The following is a 22,288-nucleotide window of genomic DNA, read 5'->3' as shown; positions in this document are numbered from 1 at the left end:
TGGCTGTCATCACAAAATAACCTGGCAGGCTGGGCAGCTTAAACAACAGACTTTTATTCTCACCATTGTGGAGGCTTGTAGATGACTGTCTTCATGTTCACATAGTCTGTCTTCTCATCTGTCTGTGTCTTAATCTCCTTTTCTCTTTACTTATTTTTTATTGATTTCAGAGAGGAAGGGAGAGGGAGAGCGAGATAGAAACATCAGTGGTGAGAAAGAATCTTTGATCGGCTGCCTCCTGCACACCCCCTACTGGGGATCAAGCCCGAAACTCAGGCATATGCCCTTGACCAGAATTGAACCTGGGACCTTTCAGTCCTCAGGCTGATGATGCACTGAGCCAAACCGGCTAGGGCCTAATCTCCTTTTCTTATTAGGACACCACTCATATTGGACTAGAGCCCATCCTAATGACTCCATTTAACCCTAATCACCTCTTTGGAGACCCTATCTCCAAATATTGTCACATTCTGAGGCACTGGGGTTAGGACTGCAACATATGAATTTTGGGGGGACATAGTTCCACTCATAACAATCCCTTCCCTACCCTTGCCTTCTTCTCTCTCTTCCTTTCTCCCTCCATTTCTTCTGCTCTCTCTCCTACTTTCCTTCTTCCTCCTCATTTCTTCCTCTCTCCCCATCGCCCTTCCTATCCATCTCTCCTCCTTCCTTCCCTTCAACTCTCTTCCCTTCCTGTAAAAGCGTCCTGCACCACTAGAAAGAATATAAAAACTGGAAAATCAAAATGTCACTTTTCTCCTTCCGGCTCTTCTGTTTAACCAGCTTTGTGACCTCGAGCAATTCACTAATTCTTGAAACGTTCGTTTCCTTAGCTGCCAAAAGGGAGTTAGTCTTCCTCTCAGCCCTTATTGGGCTGTAGTGAGGGGAAATGCTTTTAAAAATTAAAATAAAATATTTAATACAAGATGCAGGGAAACTCTGACAAAATGTAATATTTATGGGATTATTTGGATTACTTGAAATTCTAATTAAAATGGCATATGTTTCAACTGCACAGGTTTTACTGTGTTATTGTTATCCTTAATTATATTATAAGCAGCCAGCAATACAAGGTTGTGGGGGTTTTCCTGAATAACCTCATTGTTGTTCTAAAGATCTGATCTGCTCCAACCAAGCTCTGTCAGGGGTCTGGGCTTGGCCTAGCCTGCCCCGCCTGGCCCACTGGGCTGGAGTGACCTTCTGCTGAGGTTTGGACTCCAGATGCAGGATCCGGCTCTGCAGGTTTAGAGCTGTGAGTCTGGGGCTGCTGAGCGGGACAGTGGGGATGGCACTTGTACCCCAGGGGTGATGGGAAAGGGCGCTCAGGTCCTGAGTTTAGAATCGTGTGCAGTCCTTGTACCGCTGGCAGACACTACGTCACATCCTTTATCTCTGCTGGCTCGCCCGGGTCTCATCGTGTTGCCTAACAGCCCTCCTTGTAAAAAAAGAAAAGGAGAGAAAAGAGAAAAGTTAACCAGAATGGGGATAGCCACAAGCTGAACTGCTTGAAAGAGGTAGACTTCACTGTCTTCTCCCTCCCACGAGACAAAAAAGTATTATTTGAAAGAAATCGAGCAAGCCCTGGCTGCCGGGGCTCCTTGCCCTGCATGGTCATGAGTTTGTGAGATGTGAGCTGGGCCGTGAAATGTTAGAGCCGTTTTATCAGGGTGCTCTCTTGCCAGCAGGGTGACGTCAGCCTGCTCGCCGCGGGCTGTGGTCAGACAGGAGACATCCGCGTAGCCGAGCGGCTGGCTTGGGGGACCGCGCTGTGGTTTTGCTTCTTTGATTTAGGTTCAGACACGATAAACGGGGTGGGGAGGGGAGCAGAACATCAAGTCTTGGACACAGCAAAGATTTAAATTGTGGCAGAAGACTCTCTGCTGGGTAAGGCATAGAGATTTTTGTGAAAAACCTACCCTTAGAGTTTTAGCAGGATCCTTTTTAGTACAGTTGTACCTTCCCCCTGTCCATGAATACAGGACGTTGGCATTTCAGCCTCGTGTTGTTTGACTAACCTTCATAAAACGACAATAAATGCCATTACTGAGATTAATTTCTCTTGAGTCATGTCACAGTCTGAAACGCAGCCACAGATCCTTGTCTGGCGCTTGGCCCCGAGGTGGAGCAGAGGCGCTGTGATGGGGAGTTGAGAGACACAGAATGCTATTTCTGCTTCACCCTCGCATCCATTAATCTCTCTGTAACCAAATCCGTGGCCTTGCCTCCATGCTGAAGGTCTTGGCCTCCGTTATTCAGTTGTATGAAAGTCGAATCTGCATTTTGTGGACCAGGTTATATTCATCTCTGGTTTCAGTTGACGAACACAACTTTCTTGTAGTATTTGAATACCACAAGAAGGAAGTTGCAACACTGAGAACTAGAAGTGCCTTAGATTTTTAATGAAATCTTCTTTAATGATGAGGTAAATTTTTAGTTAGGACTATTTAATTGACTCAGTATTTTTTCCCTACATTTATAAAGTGTGTCCTGTAAAAGTTTAGCATTTTTCAATTAGCAAGTAAAGTAAGACTTAACTTTGGAAGATATACATTATGGAGAAACTAGACTTTTAGAGCCGGTTAAGCCTTTAAGATGATCAGATGGAGCCTCTCACAAATGGAGAAACTGAGGCTGAGGAGGTGAGTGCTGTTTTGAGGACCTTCCAGTTCGATTCCATTTTTGCATCCAGTCTAAGATGAACCATTATTTTGTATTTCACTAAGACAAACAGCCCTGCCTGTTATAATACGCCAGTTGGGTATCAGACAAACTTCAGTCTTAGCTGTATTAAAATGTAGGAAATAAAGAATCACACAGTCATTGAAATAATGGTAATGGCAGGATTCTGAAACCAGGCTACGTATTCCATCTTCTCCATCTGACTTTGAAAGAATTTTCTTGTAATATTTCACCCAAATTGTTAACGTAGCACATCGTAAAGCTAGGTGATTTTCTTTTTTGTTTTTCTGGGTTAAATTTTTTAAAATTGAAATTAATATGTGCTGATTCTTGTGAAATCTTGGGCCACAATCTTTGCTCCTCCTGAGTTGGGAGAAAAAGTTAAGCACTATTTTTAGTCCATCTATTAGAATTGTCATCATTTTTAGTAATTTTTTGTATCTATTAGGCATTTTCCTTCCCTAACACACCGAGATTAAAAGGCCAAACACATTAAAAAAAATTAAACTTATTTTGTTATAACTTGTAACTGTAAATTTTTCAAAAAGTTAAAAATTGACAATTGTAGCTAAGCCAACTAGAGACTTAAAATACTGGGTTACTCGGACAGCTCAAATCTCCTTTCTTCTTGAAAAAGAAAGATAATCTTTTTTCCTTTTTCAAGTGCCAGACCATTGTGAAATTTAGAATATACACCAGTGTAAAAGAAAAAGGTCTTTAATACCCCCAAGATAAGTTCCTTTGGTGTGTATTTTTCCCCTCCTCTGCTGTGGTCAGGGTCTGGATAAATGTCATCATTCGTTTTTCTGACAGTACTTTGCACAGCCTTCACCATGTAACAGGCACTCCGACTCAGTCTGATTAGAAACTGAGCTAGGACTTATCTGACTGTAACAGAGTAGAGAGATAGAGCTGTCATAACAAAAGGTTTCTTTTTATTTCAGGGAAAATTAATGGATACTTGTCCTTATTTAACAGTTAAGTGTGAAAAACCTGAGAGAAAAGGGGTCTTCTGTCATCCATTGATAATACACTTGTGGGGGAGGGGTAGCTACTTTGCTGAGATGTCATTCACATACCATATAATGGACCCATTTAATGTATGCAATCCAGTGGTTCTAAGTATGTTCATGGAATTGTGCAGCCTTCACCACAATCAATCTTAGAACATTTTCATCATCCCCCCATAAAACCCGGTACTCATTAGCAGCTACTTTCTATTTCCCCTTCTCCCAGGCCCCTAGCAATCACAAATATACTTTTTGTCTTTTTCGATTTGCCTGTTCTGGACATTTCATCTAAATAGAATTAGAACTGTATAGCCTTTTGTGTCTGGCTTCTTCCACATAGCAAATTGTTTTCCAAACTGTGGTAGCATGAATCAGTACTTCATTCCTTTTTATGGCTAAACAATATTGTATTATATGGATATACCACATTCTTCAGTTGCTGGACATTTGGGTTTTTGGCTATTATGAATAATGCTGCTATGAACACTCATGTATATACGTTTTTTTTGGTGAAAGACCATTTTCATTTTTCTTGGGTATATACCTCGGAGTGGAATTGCTGGGTCAAATGGTAAACATATGTTTAACCTTTGAGGAACTGCCAAATTGTTTCCATAGCAACAGCACCATTTTACACTTATGGTTCACAGCCCTATAATTCACCAAGCAACCAACGTTTACTAAGAAATTATTACTTGCGTAATATTGAACGAGGGCAGCAAAACCCAATGGGTATGTCAGTGAACCCGCGTGCACAAGGCCTCTTCTGGTGCCAACAACATGCATGCCCCGTCATCTCTGTGGGGTCTGGTAGAGCTACGTTGCAGCCCAGAGGGGAGAAGGACCAGTTATGGCTTCTTGTGGGTCTGTTCCCCCCCCAGTTCAGAAATCTCCAGTGTTTTCAGGTTATCCCTGTGGACTTCCCCGTCAGACACCGGCGCTTCAGTCTTAAAGATAAGCAGTGCATCAACTCGGTGAACTTCTAAAGCAAGCACTGGGTGAAGATTGGAGAGTGGAACAGAATGTTGTTCTTACCCCAAGAGTTTTGGCTTTTCGTGGAATAGTGTATGCTGTGTGATGAGTGACTCTTCCTTTTTTGGAGTGATTTGAATTTGTTGCTGTGATGGTGGTTTTCCATGGTAACTGCTGTTGCCACACATCTGGCATCTGATGAAATGGCTCCCAGATCCCAGGGGTCTGCACAGAGCCCGAGCACTCCTCATCCCCTCATCCTGCCAAGGATGTGGAGAAACACTGGGTGGAGGGCGTGGTGGCTCTGGCCTGGTGACGAGGTTTGATTTGCAATGGCCGAGTTCCTGAGGGTATCCTCAGGGCTCCTCCAAAAGTTAGCGAGGCTGCAGATGCTGTACCCCGGAAGCCCCTCCCCTGCCTGGGGAGGAGGCGAGTATAAGAAAGAGGGGCGTGTTGGGGAAGAATATTTCTGATTTATCAAGGCATCAATATTAGCACTGCTCTGTTTGTTTGCTTGTTTAAACCAAAATTACTAAATTGGAAGTAGAGGTCAACCAGAATCCTGCTGGATTTCTGAGGGGAGCAGGCCAGCCTAGGCCTGTGTTTTTAGGTATTTCATTTAAAATGGAAAGTTCCAGTTTGCATTGGGGCCAAAATCCCAAAAAGAAATCCTTACTGGAGGTGTATTATGGGTCACTGTATATTTGCTAGTTTATATCTTGGTTGACTAAATTGGCAAAATTTTTATTTTTCCTGGTAAACATTCAGAAGGTTTTTTTCCTCACTCCTTTCCCTCACAAAATCATATTTGTCATATGTGTATGAAGCAAACGACTGTTAAAACCGTCCACACATCTGTGATGATATGAAAATTAGTGGTGGCAAACAAAGATTTCCTTTCTTAGGTACCACAAGGCCTCAGATGAAGTTGACTTTATCCTAATATTACTCTCAAATTGTGACCAAGTGGAAACGCAATTGGTCAGGCCTTAGAGACCAATACGAATAGCACCACAAAAGGGATATTATTTGTGAAAAATGTAGGTCCCTCTTCCCCCATATGACTCAGAAAGCTTAAAGTTTTCTCTTAAAGTAATTATTATTGTTTATAAATTTAGAAGGTATACAACCTTTATTATAAGCATATAAAGGGGTTATGCTTACTTCAGTTCATAGTGAGGCACAAAGTTTTCACCTAACACACAGCCTTTTTAGAATGGGAATGAAAAAAACATTAAAATGTCGAATCAGATCGAGATGTGAACTTGAATTTGAGTGTCTAACTTTGAAAAACGTTTTGAGAACTGTACCTGTGAATTAATCTTGTGAATAATTATATGCCAAAAATGTGCTGATCATAATCATAGTATTTTTAACATGCCATTTTTAGTCTACTCTAAGAATAAAATGTTTATTTCTCATTAAACAGTGCATTTCTATTTCTGGTAACTTTTTGGGCATATATGTGAATCATTAACCCATAAATTTTCCTCATTCTTAAAAAAAAAAATAACCTACCAAAAATACAATAAAAATGTAATGAGGAAGAAAAGTGAATTTGGCATAGTGTTCCAGTGAACCCTGTGTTAGGTCATTCTCTTAGAGGTATGGAGTCACATACCCATAAATCAAAAGTCATTTCATGTTTTAAATTAACTTTAGAGAGATGGTTTATGGTCAATTTTTCCCCTCTCTGTTACTTTATTGCAACTTTTAATTTTAAACTTTACCCTAAAGAGTTATTGAAGAAATGGCAATTACGTGAGGTGATGGAGGTGTTAGCTAACGCTGTGGTGGCAAACGTTTTGCAATATATAAGTATCACATCAACACATTGTACACCTTAAACTTACCTAATGTTACATGTCAGTTATATCTCAATAAAGCTGGGGGGTGGGGGGAAGAGTTACTGTGCTAGAAAACCACGTTTATGCAAAATGTCTCATGCTTGGCAGCTAACCTTATGCTCAGACCATGTTCTGAGAATGGCAGGCTGCGTCTCATGTTGCCAAAAACTTTCCACTGGGAGTAGTTTTGCAAGGGGCCGGGCGGGCGGGGAGCGGGGGGGCGGGGGGCTGAGGTAGGGACATTTCTCCTGCTTGGTGACTACCTCATTCCTCTTGCGTAGGTGAAGCTGCTCTCCGGGGAGAACCCAGGATGCAGACCATCCCTGTGGCATCTGCCCTCACCAGTCACCGCACGGGCCCCCCACCCATCAGCCCCAGCAAGAGGAAGTTCGGCATGGAACCAGGGGACGATGACCTGGACTGTGAAAATGACCACGCTTCCAAGATAAGCCGCATCTTCAACCCCCATATGTAAGTTCCCTGCTCTGAAGTGTGGGCGTTCTCATTCAGGCTAGCGCACGCAGTGCCGGGGCCGCGTGTCTCTTGCAACTTTGTGTCAGCAGTGGAGTGAAGGATGAATAATGCTCATCTGCCAGGAGGGGGTAGTAAACCAATTTTAATAACTCACGGAGAGACATCTTATTTCCCTCGGGCTTATGTGTCTGACCATTCGTGTGTTTTCCCCGTGGATGTTAAGGAAGTTATTGCTTCTTGGGGTGGTTGTCTAAAAACGTTGTCTTTGCTTGCCTGTACTAGTACTGATGGTCGTCGGGAGCGTCCGTCTTTGGTGAATGTTTTCATGTGGCAGGGACATGGGAGGAAAAGTTAGCCCCGGAGCAGAATGGGGCAGTTAAGAAGTATTCATTCTCACCTTAGGCGTTCACGGTGTAAACCTGAAATCTCCCCAAAGTGGGAAGGATGGCTTGTTGCGTTGTGGGAAAGCGCTGTGTATCCCATGTGATGTGTGAGCCTGTTGCTCCCCTTACAGTGTTGGGGCCGGAGGGCTGGGTGCTAGTCCTCCATCTGCCGCCAGCACTCTCTTCAATCACAGCGTGTGTTGCGGCCACTCTCTGGACCTCGGTTCCTTACTTATGACAAGAAGGGGTTGAAATGAAAGCTCTCTGAATCTGAGCAACATTGACCACGTTTTTACTTGGAAAACGGCTTGCATTTCTGTGCACTGTGTTCGGCTTCCCCTTGCTCTCTCCTCTAACCCGTGCTTGCCTTGAAAAGAAGCGGAATGCTCTTTCACTTGTTTTCAGGATTTGGAGACACCCACCAGCTGCCTGGAAAATCTGCTCTGGCAAGTGTGTTAGCCAGTCGGTGCGATCAGAGTTGGGGGTCTTGGCAGAGGCGGGAGGCCGCTCTGGTTATTGGAAGGAGCCTCTCTGTGTGTCCAGGTGAAGGTTCTATTGCTTTCCCTCTTCCCACGCATGCGTTAATGTTTTGTAATTATTCAGGATGCTCAGTTCCCCTGGTTCTGATATCTGAGGATGCTGCTGTTTCTGGCAAGAACATGAGGCTCAGTCAGAGAGTTCCCGTTTCCTCATTGGAGGAGGAGACCTTGCGCAGTTAGGTGGCTGATAACGCCAGCAGCCCTCTGCTGCCTCAGCGCCAGCAGTCCTCGGCATTCCACGCATTCCAGCCGCTTGGACTGTTGTGTGCAGTCATAAGACCCACTGACAGAGGTATTTATCCTCCAGTAAATCACCATCGTGTGAGAGGCTGAGCCTGCAGTCTGGAGCCCTGGAATTTGCTACAATCAGGAAGGAATCCAGCAACGAGGCACTGCAAAACAATGAGCTCTCGCAAACCCGCTGGCTTATAATGTAGGTCCCGGGCACAGCTATTTGGAGTTTATTCTTTTGTTACTAGGAATGTCTTCTCTCATATCCCCTCCACCCCAAACCCAAATAAGGAGGGAGGAGACAGCCCTGACAGTATGTTTTAGGATCATACATGCCTTAGTTTAAATCCTAATCTGGCACTTACCAGCTGTGAGGCCTTGGACAATCACTTAATATATCTGGGCCCAATATCCTTCTTTGAAAGGTGGCAATGATAATAGTTTGTGTATAGAACTACTGTGAGCATTGGAGTTAAACTTTGTAAGGAGTTTGGCACAGTATAATACTCAGTTGATGTAGCTGTTACTTTTATTGACAAGTCCATTATTTAGATACTGGTACCGATGATGGAGGATAAGAATACCATTATGGTGAATTTAACGTTTGAGAGTGCTGCGTTTTAATAAGAAACTCTGGCTTCAGATCCCAGCTTTCTCTTTCAGCGGGGGTAATCATAGTTCCTTTCATAGGTTGATAGTGAGTGCTTAGAGCAGTGCCTGGCAGGTGGTGAGCACCCAGCTTTAGTTGTTATTAACACCATTAGAATATTACAGCATCTAGAAAAACGATTTTGTAATTCCTTGGGTGGTTACAATATGTCCTTGAAGTACAGGCCTATGATGACGTTATAAATGAAGTGTAAATAATAAAAACAGAATTGCAAGATTTCATGTGCAACTCACAGTGGACGTCATCGTGCAGTCTTACGATAATAGAAACAGACTAGACGCACACCCCCCCCCGCCCCCCCCCCCCCCGCCCCAAACCCAAACTCCCTGGCCCTAAGAAGGAAATATGTGATCCATGTGTGGTCAGTTCCTTCTGGTGTCACCCGTGTGGTAGTTATTCACTTCGGTAACATTACCAATATTTCGACTTGTGTTTTCTAAGAGCCGAATGACAGGCAAATTGAAAAGATGGCTGCATCTCTTTCTCTCCATGTTGCGTACTTAGGAAGTCCTGTTGTTTGAGTTGATGAAATGTTTACTATTGGAGGGATAGCATGTTCCCTCCTTTTTATTTACGGTCTAGGGTGTTTTCAATAATAAATTACAGATTCATGTTTATTTGGAAAAGAATGGTGTAGTATATTTGTTTAAGGAGATTACAAAGTGATCTTTGCTCTTTATCTTCTTAAATGTATTTGGTTACTTTATCACTAAAGAAATCGCAGTCTGGAGGAAGGAGTGTTGTTGAGAAACAGTTGTGGCAGCTAGCTAGGAGGGTCTAAAGATGCGTGCTCTGGCTGTGTTTCATTATAACCGTCACGCTGGAGAGATCGAGGGGCTCTGAGCCAGAGTCAGAAGCTACAGAGAGTATGATTACATTTCATCTGATCGGACTTGGGGAGGAGGAGAGAGAAGAGAGGTTTCCTTAGTTTTTCTCTAGAACTTGGATATTGAGAATTTCTGGACTCTGTTTCCAGCCCTTTATAAACCTGGGTCCTTGGCACTCTTTGTTAAAAAAAAATATTTTTATTGATTTCAGAGAGAAAGAGAGAGGGAGAGAGAGAGAAACATCAATGATGAGAATCATTGATTGGATGCCTCTTGCACGCCCCCTACTGGGGATCAAGCCCGCAACCCAGCATGTGTCCCTGACTGGAATTGAACCTGGGACCCCTAAGTCTGAAGGCTGGCTCTCTATCCACTGAACCAAACCAGCTAGGGCTTGGCACTCTTTATTAAATTTCTTGTTGATAGGATATGGGTGACCCAGAGAAATATATTTTAGGGTTGTTTTTTGTTTGTTTGTTTGTTTTCTAAGAAAACTGTTAAGAATATGAATGTCTTTTTTTGGAAGTTGAAAAGTACTCTATCTGCTACTTAGAAAGTGAGGTAAGGTCCGAGGCTGGGCGGCGGCGGTGGTGGTGGTTGAGAGGCAGGTAGAGGTGGAGTTCTTCTCAGGGAACTGTCAGCAGGTACATTTTTTCCTGTGAGCTTCATACTCAAGTGTGTTTTGGTAAGGAAGAGCTCTCCCTTTCTCTCCCTTTCTCTCCCTTTCTCCTGTCTATTTTTCATTTAGACTCATGGATTCCTCCTTTATTCAGAGAGTTGTCGCTGTCCTTGATTTGGCAAGTCAGAGTCCCTGCAACTGGCTCTTGTGTGCTTGTTACTTCTCTCTCTCTCTCTCATTTTTTTTTTGGAGCATTTTCTTATTTTCTGGCAAACCAGATGCTCATCTTGTAAGCCACCTTCCTCAGCCATGGCACCAGCCATTTCTCCAGGGGCCCCTGTTCCTTTTAGTGGGGAGTAGTATTTAGAAGCCACGATCTGGGTGCAAGGTGTTCTTGTGGTGTCACTGCCTATAGGGTTGGGTTGTCTAATGGTAGCCACTAGCTGCATGTGGCAACTTACTTTTAAAATAAAACAGATTTTTTTCAGTTCCTCAGTTGCACTAGCCACATTTCTAGCTCAGCAGCCACGGGTGGCTAATGGCACCATATTGGACAGTGCACACAGAGGGCACTTGTACTATCACAGGAAGTTCCATTGAACAGCAATATCTCTGACCCTTTTAGTGGGAAGAGCCAGGAAAAGATGAGTTCATGTTAACACTCCAGTGCTAAGCCGGTTTCAGGGGGTTCTTCCTCATCCTCCCCATTCACATTCGTATCTCCCTGGTTCCCAACAGCATCAAAGTGATCAACACATTTACTTCTTGTTCACCCCTCCGGGGCACATCAGGTAGCTTCAGAATTGCTGTGGTCATACCGTTTCGAAAGACGAACCTACCGAAAAGAGCTCAAGGTTTGTTGGCAGTTCTTTTTTTCCTGTGCGGAGGGAAAATGGTCAGAACACCAGCTCCAGAAGCGCTTCTCCTCCCCACCTCTCAGTGTTGTCATGTTCAACAACATACACACTGAGTGGCCAGATGATTATGATCTCTGAACGCATAATAATCGGGCCACTCAGTGTGTGTGTGTGTGTGTGTGTGTGTGTGTGTGTGTGTGTGTGTGTGTGTGTGTGTATTAGAGGCCCGGTGCATGAATTTGTGCATGGGTGGGGTCTGGCCAGCCTGGCCAGGGGTAGAGGACATGGGCAGTTGGCCTGCCTGCCTGCCGGTTGAACTCCTGGTCGAGGGAACAATTTGCATATTAGCCTTTTATTATATAGGATATACACTGAGTGGCTAGATTATTATGCATTCAGAGATCATAATAATCTGGCCACTCAGTGTATGTGGGTTCATTCGTTTCTGTTTCCTTGCAGACATTTTCATCCTTATTGTTGATTTCATTTTGGTTTTTGAGTGTGTAAAACATTAACATGCTTCTAAAAGTCAGAATTGTGTTCCGCAGTACATGTACGTCATTATGCTTGCACATCCTTAAACGTACACGGCGCTTCATTTATAGCTCCATGAACCTGGGGGCGGGGGGAGTCAAAACTGTATTAAAAAGTACTTGAAGGAGTGTTATTCCCTTCCCTATCTCTTCCACTTCTTCTGTTCTTGCCCCTGTGGGAGATTACCTTTTTGTGTGTTTGTTGTTGTTGTTGAAGTAAGCAGATACATGAGTGACTTCTCATTTCCCCTTCTTCGTGCACTTACTGGAGCTTTGGTGTTTTCAGTCACCAATATGTTGTGGAAATCCTTTCCCGCCCGTTCCTCATCCCCGCTCACCGCTGCAGAGCGCTCCACTGCGTGTGGGTGCCAACGGTCACTGAGCCAGCCCCTTTGTTTGGCCATTTCCATAATCACCAATACCTTATAATCCTAATATTGCAGTGGACGATCTGGTGCATTTGTAATGTCCTGTGTTTTGGAACTACAGTAAACACTCTCGCAGGCTGACAGTTGATGTGGTGTAATAGCATGCTGAATTCACATTGGTTTTGAGACTTTTCTGAGGCTGCTTGGCTGGTAGAACCCAGGAGGAGTTGTGTGCTGAAGAGTACAATCTAAGGTGATTGTTGGGAATGAAGCAGTTTTCAACTTTGTGTGTGCGTGCACGTTTGGAGCAGGGCCAGGGGATTGCGCTGTTAACTCAGTCACCTGTCACAGGACGGGAATACATATTGAGTGCTTAGCTATATACGGGCTCTGGGCTAGACACTAAATGTATTATCTCCTTCCGCCCTCATAGTAAGGGTGTCCCTTTCAGAGGTGTGTAAAGCTCTATTTGCAGAAGTAGAAATCGAGAGGATAATGTGTCCAAAGCGGTGGAGCTGGGATTAACCCTTCTGTGTGTGGCACCCAAATCAACGATCATTTGATTGTGCCATGGCTGTGGCTGACCCGATACAGGATTGCGTGCACGTCAAGATGGACATCATATGTTTAGCATGCCACTTGGCCAATCGAAGGGCCCACACATGGCACAGGTGTTGACTTGAATCGCACCCGCTAGCCAGAGAATGTGCTCTTGGAGCTCAGGTTCCAGTTGGAGGAGGCACCGTCTTTTTGATCAGTGGTGTGTCCATTTGCAGAGAAGTTGCCCCTGACCCCAGAGCAGGGCAAAACCCATCCGCTCCCACTGGGATCAAAGCCGTGGTCACGGGCCTCGTGCTGTAACCAGCTGCTGAAGGAGGAAGGGCCAGTGAAGGAAAACATTGCCTCCTCTCGCTGGTGCTGCCCCTTTGGAAGACGGTCCTGGTGTGAGACGTGCCCATCGTTGCTGTCTTGGCTTCTGAGGCCGTTCCTTGAAGTTTTTTCTCAGATCCCACAAAGCCAACCCTGGTTTATCCCTGGGTGCATTACCCAGTCTCGGGGCCTCTGTTTCCCTTCTCCTCCTCTCACACCTCTTTCTTCCTCTTCCTCCTTTGCCGCCTTCTTCCCTTCACCCTGAATCGTAGTCCTCCCCCGCCCCTCTTGCCCTAGTCACTTCACTCTTCCCTCCCCAAGGCTGAATAGAAAAAGAGGGAAGACAGACGAACACAAAACTGGTTTTGTATAAGTGTTCGGAGTGTCTGCAGTGTGTGGTATCCCTGATAATGTATTTGCTAACAACCCCTGGCAACATGGTCACACTCCCTGTGGTGACTCTCTGTTTCTTAGGCCTCTTTAGTACCTTTGGTTTGGATGTACATGGACATACTTACCGAGAGACTACGTATTCTTCAAACTCCATGGAAGTGGAGGAAGCAGGTCCTCATTTCACATGGAAACTAGACCCAGAGGAAATTGAAAAGTTGCCATTATTTTAGTACCTTGACTCAACGGGGGCTCTAAACAGGAATACATCTTTGCAGATGGAGCCGTGTTACTGTTGTGCTCACGTCTACATAAGCCTTCGAGCAGGTGCACTTTTCAGCACTGAGAGTGGTGATGGGTCAGGATCCCGGGATCCAGGGAATCATGACAGCCATTGTGTCAAAACTTCACTAACAGTAGCGACTATTTATTGAGCCTTAGTGTGTATCAAGCCCGTGTAGATGCTTCATGAGCATGATCTCATCATATCCTCACAACCCTGTGATGTGGATACTTTTGTTACCCCTCTTTTACAGATGGCAAAACTGAGGCTCAGAGTGGTTCTTAACTTGTTCAAGGTCACATGGCTAGCTAGTAGGAGCCAGAGCCAGGAATCGAAACCCAGGCTGGCTGTTCGTAGAGCCAGCGCTCTCAGCAACCTCGTTCCATTTACATCAATAGCATATGTATCCAGATGCCATGGATCATGCGATACAGGTCCTAACCAAGCCTCACCGTTTTGGATGACCTGCTATGTAAGCACTCTCAAACACGTTTGCTTTGTAGGTGAGAGGTGGAGGGACACGAGGTGGTGAAGGTCGTCAGTAATTAAGGTGCCGTGCAGCTGAGAGCCTCCCAGCGCAGTGAGGGTTCCCTTCAGAGACGGCGGAAGGAGGCACTGTTGTTCCGTTTCCCCTGAAGAGGCTGGACAGGGTGTCTGGTCGGTTGAGAACCCTGCAGGAACAAACAAGGGTTTCCTTTCGGCTCAGGAAAGGGCTTTTTAAAACGTTTCAGTTCTTGTTGAAAATATCTGACCCAATTTTAAGTTAGTGGCACAACAGTAACATTAGTGTAAGAGATTCAAACTGGAGTGTTTTAAACTTTGCTCCCTCCCCCTCCCCCCGCCCCTTTCCAGATTTCATAAATCAGACACTCTTGAAATAGAATCCCTCAGACTGTGTGCTTTCTCTTTTTCTCCCACATCCTTCCTGGCGTCGTCCAAACTTGGGCAGTTTTCGCCCTGACGTTCTCTATTCTTCTCTGCTTTCACACACAATCTTTCAAGTGCTCCCACCAGGATATTTTAGAGGATATTTTAGAGCCTGGATTTTAGTGCTCCTAAATAGCTAACTCATAAACCGATATATTGTTAAATAGGGATTTAATGTACAGCAGGTATGTGTGTTTACTTAAAAACATAAACGAGAAGGGAGCCTGGGCCTTTAGAGAAGGGAGGCGCGATCTAAGCACGGCTTCGTGTGAGGGTGACTGCCCCTCTGGCTCCAGCTGGGGCTGAGGGTCAGCCCGGACAGGATGGAAATGAAGCCGGCTTCTCCTGCGACGTGTGACAGGCGCATCTGTGTGACATGCAAGTGTTTTGCTAGTGAAGTGTGGTACCTTTAGGTAAAGGTCACAGGCCTACCTGTGTGGGTTTCTTGTTTGTCAGGCTGGAGGCATTTTCTCATTTTCACAGTTCAGCCGAAAACAAAGGCTTCCTTATCCGAGCAGGGAGCTGTGCTCCTGAGAGCTGACATCAGCCTTTTCCCAGCAGGCATCACTGCTGCCTTAAGAGTCTTTGCCGAGAGCTGGAAAGGCAGATGACCATCCTGCCACTGGCATTTTCCCGGCCAAGTAACACAGAGTGAAGAAATGCCAAGAGTGCCAAGTGTCAAAGAAGATGAACAAAAGGGACTGTCATCCTTTGTCTATTCTTGTCCCATGGGGGGCTTGGGGGTGCTCATCTCGTGTCACCAAGGTTATAAAAGAGAGCCTTGAACACGGAGGAACTGAAGAACATTTGGAATATGTCAGAGCTTTCATTAGCATGCAAAAGGTCACTCTTTAAAACGACACACTAACATCTAAAAAAGGAGTGTTTTTAGATTTATGGATTAGGTCAAAGGTGTTTGTTCGAAAGTTGAGGAAACACAACAGCCCGGGATTTGCCCGGGCCCCCCTCCCGCCCGGATTCTCTGAGCACCAGCTTTTTTCAGAGCCCTGTTTTCTCGAAGATGCTTCTGCCCTGGGAGCACACAGGGGGCTATTTTTACACACAGTTAGAGGATTAATCTTGGTGTTGCTTGATGACCAAGCAGGCCTCTTCGTAGCCGTGCGGAGCCAGCCTGTCCTGAACGTCTACGCCGTGCTGTCACTTTAGTAGATTTGACCGAGGACCAGACGGGAATGCTGAGAGATGTGCCTCTGTGTGTGTGTGTGTGTGTGTGTGTGTTGGGGGTGCTTTTATTTTCCGCTGGGATCTTGCTTGTAAATCAGTCATTTGCCTGTGCTACATGCAGCTGGAACGGAGCAAGGGAGTTTACAAGCCCTGTGTTCTATGTCTAGTGTTGTTTTTATTTAATAAATGCCAGCACTTGGTCTCTATCTTCTTTGCTAAATCGTTGTGTGCGCGCGCGCGCACACACACACACACACACACACACACACACACATTAATTTTTCTCCCTTCCTCTCCTCCCCCCTCTTCATTTTGAAATTTCTTCACAGATTGCCTCTACAGCATAATTAGAGAACTTAATGTTGCAGTAATAATGTTCTGGGTCTGGCAGTAGCTAGAAACCTTGCCAAACAAAGGATCTGAATTCTGGATCCACGCCCTCAGAGACCCGACAGGGGAGAAACGTGCTACAGAACAGAAGGAGAAGTTCGCTCCCACACTCTCCTCTAGCTTCTCTTACCTCTTGCCTTCCCTTCCTTGAAGATACTTAAGAAATACAACTAATGGGTCCACATAGATACCAGCTTCAGGAAGTGGGTCAGAGCCAAGCGGAAGAAACAAACCCACTCTTACGAGGCCGGGTTGCTGCAAAAGCAAGTCGGAGAGCCGGAATCTCTCTGCTTCCCTAAGTTTGCTCCTGTCCCGGAGCCCATCGAGGCATGGCTGCGGGGTTTCCTAACCCTCGGGAGTGAGTTCCTTTGGCTGCACGTGACGCCTGAAGTGACACGTCTGGGATTCAAAGCCCCGCTGCCCGCAGATTGTGTCAGCACACGCTGGCCTCAGATGTTTGAAGGAAGAAGCGTGTCCTCTGGCCAACGTTTGGGAAGGACCTCACCGGATCGGATCCCCCGGGTCTGCCTGTGCGCGTTGGCACGTTCTGACTTGGAGAAGTCCGATGCACGGAAGCATTGGGTAACTCGGGGTTCTCAGCTGTAACTGGCCAGCAGTGCTTTATCCCTTTGTCATGAGACCTATTGGGACTAATCCAGGGAGCATACTGCCTGACAAAATGAACATCTTACTTGATTTCAAAATCCTATTATAAATATTCAGACTCACAAAGCTTGGTGCTGCACAGCTTAACTATTGTAATGAAATCATTGTGTCATTTCTTGACTTGGGATTCTTGGGTGCCATCTTTCATGCCTGGGGCTTTCAGGGAAATTCACGGAGGCCAGAGAAGTGGAAGCTGAAGGCCCTGCCTTCCCTCGACCTTACGCCCTCACGTTCCATCTCTACTTCTCTCCTTCCCTCTGAGCTGCTTCTGGAGAGATTATCTCCACTTCCTGTCTACTCTCCAGTCCACTCTCCTTCATTCACCTGTGACCTACTAATTGCCAGATCCAGGGAAACCTGCAATCCCTTACCTTGTTTGACCTCCGCTTCCTTGTAAGTCTCTTCTCTCCTGGGTCCCATGGTCCCTTACTTTCGTCCATTCTCCAGAGCTCGGTCCTCACTGTGCAGACCCTTCCGATGAAGTGACACCCCAGCTCATGGCTTGAATGACCCTACAGGTGGATGATCCCCAAATCTTGACATCCAGCCAAAACCTAATCTTCACACCAGAGAGCTGCCTGCCTTGTAGGCATTGTGTGTGGACCTCCAGCTCGGTGCTGCCCCAGTGGATTTGATTTTAGCGACTCCTTCCTCCTTCCAGCACTTCCCAAATCTGTCCTCCATCTTCATGAGGGGACAGCTTTCTTTCCACTTGCCTGGAAGTTACCTCCTTCCTCCTTCTGTCTCATCTCCCAGATCAATCCACTGCCACACCCTGGGGAGTCAGTCTGTTAAGTGTTTTCAAATATATTTTTATTTATTTCACAGAGGAAGGAAGAGGGAGAGATAGAAACATCAATGATGAGAGAGAATCATTGATTGGCTGCCTCCTGCACGCCCCCTACTGGGAATTGAGCCCGCAACCTGGCATGCCCTTGACCAGAATCGAACCTGGGAGCCTTAAATCTCTAGGCCGACGCTCTATCCACCGAGCCAAACTGGGCCAGGGTTGTTAAGTGTTTTCCCCATAGAACCTGGCCAAGGCCATACTTTGGTCGCCCATTTCCAAAGCAGCACCCTCCATACTGGTCTTGGCACTTCAGTGTCGGAAGTAGTTTTCTGAAGTCTTCCTCTGTGCTTGGAATTCTCCCGTGGCTCCCAGTCAGCTCCAGGAAACACTGGACAGACCCCTGTCCACGGAGTTTCTGCCCCTCTGAGCTCCGCCTTGCGGATGGGAGCCCACGTGCCCGCACTCCTGTCCTCATGCACATTCCTTGCCTCCTTCTCTTGACAAATGGCGGTTCCTTCTGCTTTGAGACGAACACTTGTTTGTATAAGATGATGACACTTTGGTGTAATCAGGTGCCTTCTGTCTGTCCCCTTTCCCAGACTGCACGTTCCTCCAGGCCATGGGCTGAGTCTCATTCATGTCTGTCCCACTAACTCCCAGCACAGCACAGTGCCCGGCACCATCTAGATGCTGAGTAAATGCTTGAACGAAAAGGAGTCACTGTGAGATCACTGTTAAAACACTCTTCCCTTTGGGAAAGAATTCCTTCCAAGTAAATAGGCAATACGCCCTGAGTGGCACCATGTCGTGTGCTTCCATTTTTGCCTTGTAGCCTTGATGTCCAGTTCAGGGAACACAGAGAGTCCCACCACCACTGCCTCCACTGCCTGCCCTCCCCAAACAGGACAGTGCAAACCCCTGGTACCTGGGCAGATGCAGAGTTTACAGTCTGAGTCACTAGCCCAGCTGTGATGCTTATTTTGGATCAAATGATCCTATCCCAATGTTGACTCTGAGTTACAAGCCTTCAGATTTTTTTGGAATGAATGAAAGGGTTTCTTCCACTCCTCTGTTTATTTTCTTCCTATGCCTCTTGCTCCAGTCTTGGTGCGAACATAGGTAAGGTTTATGGAAATGAGAAATTCGGTTCGGTTGGGTGCTCCTCACAGGTCAGAGAGGTGGCCGTTGCGTGGAAATCCACCCAAAGAACAGGTCTGTTCATGCTGGAGGGGCCAACAGATCTCTGCCCAAGCCCAAGTGTTTACTGCTACTGGTGTTTTTCACAAAGTTCTCAGAGCCAAAGTGTTTGTCAACTATTTCCGAATAGAGGTGTCGTGTTTATTTGATGTGTGTGTGATAACTTTGGGCTTGCATTGTTAATAGCCCTGGTTCCCGTATGTTGGTGATGACACTGCATCATTCTGGGTTAGGCTGAGCAAATTCAGTGATTGAAAAACAGACATCCTCAAGGGCTAACAGTGTACCTGGGGATGGAGACATTGTTGGAAGCAGGTATTTCTTGAGAGCCTGTGTGGAGGACAGGTAATTGGGCCATGGCTCTGGCTCCCCTTTGATTACAAGATAAAATTCAAGTTCTTTAGGGTGCCCTTCAAGGACTTCATGATCTCCCGAGCTCCCTTCCCCAGGATTATCGCTCAGCAGATCGTCTCCTTGGACTGTCAGTTGTCTAAAGATTCCTTTTTTTTAAAAAATATATTTTATTGATATTTCACAGAGAGGAAGGAAGAGGGATAGAGAGTTAGAAACATCGATGAGAGAGAAACATCGATCAGCTGCCTCCTGCACACCTCCCTCTGGGGATGTGCCCGCAACCAAGGTACATGCCCCTGACCAGAATCAAACCTGGGACCCTTCAGTCCGCAGGCCGACGCTCTATCCACTGAGCCAAACCGGTTTTGGCAAAAGACTCCTTACCCATGGTTAAATCTAAAAAGAATTTACTTAAATTTCTGCTACTATTGTCTTTCGGTAAACGACACAGAGTGTGAGAAACAACTCTCACAATTCACTGTGGGTTGTTTAACCTTCCTCTTGCCTTTCGATTTGAGGCTGATATTTGAAACCAACATTGTCACTGCCCATGGCATCTCATGTGTGTGGCATGCTCCTCTCCAACACACGGGTTCCTCTTCACGTCCCCTGTCAGCTTTTCGGAAGACTCTTCAGGGTCTCCCAACATCCCCCATCACCTCTACTTTAAGTGAGATCATTCTAGACATTCCATCCAGATTTGGCGATAATATGATTCGAATCCTTCTCTCCCTCCGCCGCGCTCCCAACTTCTTATTTTGGAAAAAGTTCAGATCTACAGAAACACTGAACTAGTATAATGAGCACCCATATATCCTTACTAGACTCCCCTGTTGCTAATATTCTGCCGTATCTGCTTTTCCTTTATGTGTGTTGTAGACAGTGATATGATCTAATATATGATATATTCAGCAATGCCCTTTATGGATGTTTTCTTTTAAATTCAGGATTCAGTTACAAAGCACACATTGGGTTGGGTTGTCATGTCTTTTAGAGATCTTTAATATAGAATAGTTATCCCCATTTTGTGGGGGTGGGTGGCGGCGGCGATGGTAAGGGGGAGCAGGGACCCACACGGACTGCCCTGGAGTGTCAGCCAGTCGGACCAATGGTGGGGAGAGTGTCTCTCAACCCTGGGAGGGATGACGTTGTATATGATGAATAAATGAAGTGTTCAGGATACGTGTGTGGTTATTGTGTGGTGGGAAGTGTGAGTTTGGGAACAGAAACAAGGGAAAGGGGGGAAGTCATGTTGAAAAAAGAGGCGAAGGGTTTGGATGACAAGATGGCTGAGATCTAGGGAACCAATTAAAATCTTTAAGTCTGCTCTAAGATAACTTAAGTCACCTTTTCATAAATTTTTATTACTGCTCCCAAGGCTCATTTCTATTTCTAGCCAACAATTCTAACAGGTTTACGTTTTAAAAAACCCAGTACTTTCACTTACTCATGGCATAGTGGAGCCCCATACCCTGTTCCTTTCTCCCTAAATCTACAGTCCCCAATAAAATCCTAGTAGGTTGTGTTTTTGTAAGATCCCTAGTTTCTTACTTAGAAATAATTTATTTGAAGCTCAGGTGCAGTCTGACTGTGAGAACTGGTGGCATGTGTGTGTGTGTCTGTGTGGTGTCTTAATTTTTAGTGGCACGTATAACATCTAAAAAAACAGTTTCGGAATTCTTAAGACTTGATGTTAGTAACTTCTTTAGGGCGCTGTGACTAGAGATGGGTATACAGTTGACCCTTAAATGACACGGGTTTGAACTCTATGGGCCCACTTACACAGATTGTTTTCAATAAATGGATTGGGAAGTTTATTTGGAGATTTGCGACAATTTGGAAAAACTTGCAGATGCACCACATAGCTTAGAAATATTGAAAAAATTTAAGAAAAAGGTATGCCATGAATGCATAAACTATATATACATGTTTTCTCTTAAGATTTTCTTAACATTTTCTTTCTTTTAGTTCACCACATTGTAAGAATACAGTGTAAATACATACAGCCTACAAAATGTTATTGGTTGTTGGTGTTATTGGTCAACAGTAAGCTATTAGTCAAGTTTTGGGGGAAGTAAAAAATGTTATAGGATTTCTACTTTTGGTGGGGGAGCTCAGTGCTCCTAACGCTACGTCACTCAAGGGTCAACTGTATATGTAGGACCTAGAAAGGTGACGTTGGTTCTCGTGGTCTCTGAGGGTGACAGTTGGAGGGGTTGGCGGTGGGGTCTTCCAGCTGAGCATCTTGCCCAGTGCTGGGAAGGGCAGGCAGCTGGAGCTGGAGCAGGAGCAGGCCTTCTGGAGCGAGCGGGTCACAGGATCACGGAACTCTTCCCACCTCCCATTGCTGAGGTTCTCAGGGCCACCTCGGTTTTCTTCCTTTTCAGGGATTGGTTGTTCAACTCTTCATTTCCAAGAAATGTAGCACAGTGTCCTTCCCATAAATTCCCCCCTATTTTCATTCATAAGCTAGCCAGCCTTGTTTTATGTTGCTTGTAACCAAAGGAACTTGTTACAAATGCAGATATTTGGTTTGTTCATATGTTTCACTGTCATTTGCAGAATTTCTAGGGCTTTCGCTGTATTTCCGTCCTTGTTCATATCTCATTTCCCGTTTTTCTGGAAGTGGAATTTCTGAGTCAGAGGGCACCCATTTGTGCTTTCTGCCACTTGGTATCTAGTAGGTTTACTGATTCACATTCCCACCAGCAACTGTAAGCACGTGCCTGTCGCCCTACGTCATCAAAAAGGTGGCTGTTTTCCTGTGTGTTCAATCTTTGCAGGTTTCATAGGATAATCATTGTGTGATAACTTGCCTTTTTTCCCTTTTCTGCTAGTAGGGAACTTGAGTGAACTTCTCACATGCTTATTGGCCATTTGGTTTTCTTCTTTTGTGACTGTTTATATCTCTTTCTAAAAAAAAAAATATGGTGTTCCATCTTCTTTCTATTAATATGTTACCACTCTACATGTTAAGGATCCTCTCTCAGATGTTAGGAAAATAACCAGTTCCCTAATTTGTTATTTGCTTTTCAACTTTACTATGCTTTTGAGATACAGATTTTTAAAAATTTGGCATTGTTTAAATCAGTGGTCGGCAAACTCATTAGTCAACAGAGCCAAATATCAATAGTATAACGATTGAAATTTCTTTTGAGAGCCTAATTTTTAAACTTCTTCTAACGCCACTTCTTCAAAATAGACTCGCCCAGGTCGTGGTATTTTGT

The 22,288-nt window shown here is 45.2% G+C and overlaps 1 protein-coding gene across 1 annotated transcript in view; it reads left to right on the top strand.

The window, feature by feature from the left end:
- Window positions 1-22,288, top strand: part of TAMM41 (TAM41 mitochondrial translocator assembly and maintenance homolog) — a 243,100-nt gene that overhangs the window by 195,364 nt on the left and 25,448 nt on the right. The window contains exon 9 of the mRNA XM_080671747.1: window positions 6,790-6,979. Coding sequence (XP_080527873.1) covers window positions 6,790-6,957 — 168 coding nt within the window. The 3' untranslated portion in view covers window positions 6,958-6,979. The remainder of the gene's footprint in view (window positions 1-6,789; window positions 6,980-22,288) is intronic.

The sequence above is a fragment of the Plecotus auritus genome (assembly GCF_963455305.1).
Source record: "Plecotus auritus genome assembly, chromosome: 6".
NCBI classification, from domain to species: Eukaryota; Metazoa; Chordata; class Mammalia; order Chiroptera; family Vespertilionidae; genus Plecotus; species Plecotus auritus.
The sequence above is the reverse complement of the archived record's forward strand: the minus strand, read 5'-3'. Positions and strand labels throughout refer to the sequence as shown.